This window comes from Austrofundulus limnaeus, unplaced genomic scaffold (assembly GCF_001266775.1).
Source record: "Austrofundulus limnaeus strain Quisiro unplaced genomic scaffold, Austrofundulus_limnaeus-1.0 Scaffold248, whole genome shotgun sequence".
Lineage (NCBI taxonomy): Eukaryota > Metazoa > Chordata > Actinopteri > Cyprinodontiformes > Rivulidae > Austrofundulus > Austrofundulus limnaeus.
In genome coordinates this window covers 296,802-300,724 of record NW_013952650.1, presented here as the reverse complement: position 1 = coordinate 300,724, position 3,923 = coordinate 296,802, and the positions used below count along the sequence as shown (strand labels likewise).

Genomic DNA, 3,923 nt, shown 5'->3' with positions numbered 1-3,923 from the left:
ATGCAAAGATCTTGAGTAAGAGATTATTTTGTGAGATTGAGCTGGTCTTAATTTCATAGAGTGAGTTCTTACAGAAATATAAAGTTATTAGGGAGGAAAACCCGTCTGGATAACAGCAGACTGACTGCTCGTAAAATATACGACAGGTCTGGACCACTCGTGAATTTTGTTCGTATCTGAAAAAATTCTTAGAATACGAAAACATTGGTGAATGCCACAAATTTTCCTAAATCACTCGTACGCACAACTTAAGAACAAATCTGTGCGTACGAACGGTTCTTGCGTGAGGCCCGGTGAATCTGTGATCGATCTCATGGCCTTTTGAGGATGAGCATTTACCTGGATTATTCCACCTGGCTTAACATAGCTGCACCTCTTCTACCTTTGTGAAATGTACGAAGCCAGAATAAACTGATCATGTCCAGCCTACGTTTATCTCTTATCCTGGATTTCTCAATCATACTTTTATGAAACAGCCCTCTGATCTGTTAGTTCAGTTCAACTCAACAAATCCTCTAGTTTGGATCAACAGTACCTGGTGCCAGATGCTACCAGATAGCTGGACAGCCTCAGACACTACAGCTGCCTGTGGCTTGGCTAGTCCTGTCAGATGCAAATGCAAGCCCAAGACTTTTTAAAACACACAAACTAGAAAATACAACCTTTAAGGTTTTAAAAACAAACTATATAAAAACCGGTGTAGCAAGTTGCTACATAGGTGCAGAAAACCTGACCAGAGGCTCAGGTGATTGAAAGCTGTGGAAAGCAGGTTTGTAGAGCTCCAGCCCTCCTCCTCCCACAGGAAAGGCCTCTTGTAGTACCATCAGAAGGCCATGGTGATGTCATCAGAGGTGGAAGACGAGGAACCTTAGGGAGGAGAATGCTGTTGGTTATTTCTGTCATTCAGAGGCACACAGGGTGGACGAGGTGAAGAAGTGACTGGGGCTGAGTCAAACGCAGTCGGGTTCAGGTTTATTTTAGTGTGACAGTGTCAGAGAAAGAAACATTACAGTAAATCTGACATCCCGCTCTGTAAGGCAGGATTAGGAGCAGATCTGAGCCTGATTCATTTGCATCAGTCTCCTCTCAGATCTGAGCAGCTGGTGTTGCTGCATGAGGCTTCAGAAGTAGACTGGTAGTAGCTTTAAACTTTATTAAGCAAATCCACTTTTAAAAAAGCCATGAGAACAGAGGGGATTTTGGTTTTACACAATGATAAAAGCTTTGTGCACACAACAGGTGAAAGCGTTGCTGCTGCTTTTTATATGGGCTGTGTGATTAACAGGAGGCACTCTCAGCTCTGATCACATCCTACGTATGTACAGGGGTCCCAACGCAGGAATAAAAATAATTAGGAAAAGAATAGGTGGATGCAGACCTTTTTAGACAAAATGAGAAGTCAGAACCTCTCAACCCAGACCAGTTTAGCCAATGAGGAAAACGTGAGCTGAACACTGATTTCTCTTGAGAAAGTGTGTGTGTTTTAGTATGAGAAAAAGTGTGGCATGTGCATGTCAGTCTCACTGTCAATGCATGAGACATGAGAGCCCTGCCCACTGACCAAAGGTCAAACTAAACCAAGTAGGGCTCTCTGCTGACGAGTGGGCGTGTCACAACGAAAGGCGATTCTAAAGCGACACACCAGATTTGATGGACTTTTTTAAAGGGACACACCTGATTGGACAAGAACAAAAGGGGCGTTACTGTACGGCACCACCTGATTGGACAAGAACAAAAGGGGCGTTACTGTACGGCACCACTTTTTTCTGGAGACCCCTACTTGGGTCACATTTCTCCTGGTTAACCTTAGTGTTGGGGTCAGGGTCAGGCTGTAAAGAGGTCAAGCAGGATCTAAGGATACCGTCATGTAGGCCTCATAGCGAGAAAGGGTTATCTGCGGAATCAAAGTGGGCGTGTCACAAGAGTGGGCGTGTCAAAAAGCATAGACACTGTGGGCTACGAGGCCTACGTGACGGTATCCTTAGATCCTGCTTGATCTCTTTACAGCCTGACCCTGACCCCAACACTAAGGTTAACCAGGAGAAATGTGACCCAAGTAGGGGTCTCCAGAAAAAAGTGATGCCGTACAGTAACGCCCCTTTTGTTCTTGTCCAATGAGGAGGTCCCGTACGGTGACGCCCCTTTTTTGCTTGCCCAGTCAGGTGTGTCCCTTTTAAAAAGTCCGTCAAATCAGGTGTGTCGCTTTAGAATCGCCTTTCCTTGTGACACGCCCACTTGTCCGCACAGTCCCCTACTTGACTTGCTCATAGCCCACAGCGTTTGAGGTTTAGACACGCCCGCTCTTGTGACACGCCCACTTTGATTCCGCAGATAACCACTTCTCAACTATAAAGTGAGTTGCAAAAGTTTTAACCCCTGGTTAACTTACAACTTAAGAGTTTAACATATTTTGATTTAAACAACTACCACTGTGAGAAGTAAAAATATTGTAATCACAAAAATGTAAGGGAAAAAAAATAAAATCAATAAAAAAAACAGGACACGCCAGTTCGGTGTTGCATTTGAGAGCACGTCGAGATCCGGTGACAAGTGGCCAATTAATTTTGTTCGACTGAGATAAATAAAAGGTAAACATATTTTCATCGATTTTGCTATTTAATTAAAACAAATCAAAAGATGCATTCATTTAAAAAGATACATATTCGCAAACCAATCTGGTTTTAAAACATAAAGCTGCTATTTTCCGAGGTCCGTCAACGCAACTCTTGCTAATTTAGCTTGTTGCTAACTCCACCATGGACAATGCCTCCTGTTTGGGTTCAGCTGTGTCTTTGGAAGAATACGGCCCTGCACCTGGTGACAGTTCTCCCGTAGAGGATGAGTTAGTGGACGCTTTTGGAGACCTGGCTGCCCTCCCGGTGGAAGTCGAAGAGAGAAGACCGACATGTTTACGATGCCGGTGAGCTGAATTACACTGAAGCTAATGCTAACTAGCCGAGTTTGGGTTAGTGGTAGGCTGGCTAAACGGGAAACCTCATTTTCCCCTCGTGTGTTTAGTTATCATGCTTTAATGAGGGAACAGGCTAATATCGTTACAGAAAACCCAAGTGAGTGAAACGTTACAGCTTCACGTCTTCAACTCTCCTCTTCTGCAGCCGCCCTCTGAAGGTGTGTCTCTGTCCATTTTTACCAGCACAGCCCCTGGAGGTGTCCACATGTCTGTATGTGGTGCAGCATCCTGCCGAGGTGAGCCATTCATGTTAAACATTAAATGAGACTGTCCAGCAGAAAAACTGGTTTTACTTGTTCACACACTGGCCTCAGGAATGAGATCAAGTTCACAGAAATGAATTGACGTGATTTGGTTATCCTGCTTGCATTTTCCAATATTGTGTTTGTTTTTGTGGAAGACTTTAAGGTATTTTTGTTTGGGGGGGAAAGTCCTGTATGGGACTGCTGATGTATCCCACCCACAGCTTTAGTTTATAAGTGACAAAAGTAATAAGAAAAAAAAAATCAAGATCAGGTTTGACTTGTGAATTATCTTTAAAAAGCTAATAAAACTGACCTTGACTAGCCACTTTGATAAAAATTTGAAAGTTATTTTAGAGCTGTTTCCAAAACAGTTCAGTTTTTAAAAATCAGACCACACGTTAAAGATTTAGAGGTCATTAAAGGTTGAAAATTAGCAAGTACGCCCTGCATTACACCATAAAAAAATTAATAAATCACAGAACGTGCCACAAATTTTCCACAGTTTTTCAAACCAAAGCAGAAAACAAACTAGATAAAACATTTAGATATATTTTGAAATGATACGGAGAGTCTATACTGAAGCTCACCTGGAAACACTGACTCACTGCTGGGGTCATTGGGCCTCATGCAGGAACATGTTCGTATTCTTATCCTAAATTTCTCTTACTTTTGTTCGTACAAAGGGTTCGTACGAACATGTCACGTCA

General features: G+C 42.8%; 1 protein-coding gene across 1 annotated transcript in view; it reads left to right on the top strand.

The window, feature by feature from the left end:
• Window positions 1-2,343: 2,343 nt before the first annotated feature.
• Window positions 2,344-3,923, top strand: part of dtwd2 (DTW domain containing 2) — a 16,837-nt gene continuing 15,257 nt past the window's right edge. The window contains exons 1-3 of the mRNA XM_014020309.1: window positions 2,344-2,588; window positions 2,710-2,920; window positions 3,117-3,207. Coding sequence (XP_013875763.1) covers window positions 2,757-2,920; window positions 3,117-3,207 — 255 coding nt within the window. The 5' untranslated portion in view covers window positions 2,344-2,588; window positions 2,710-2,756. The remainder of the gene's footprint in view (window positions 2,589-2,709; window positions 2,921-3,116; window positions 3,208-3,923) is intronic.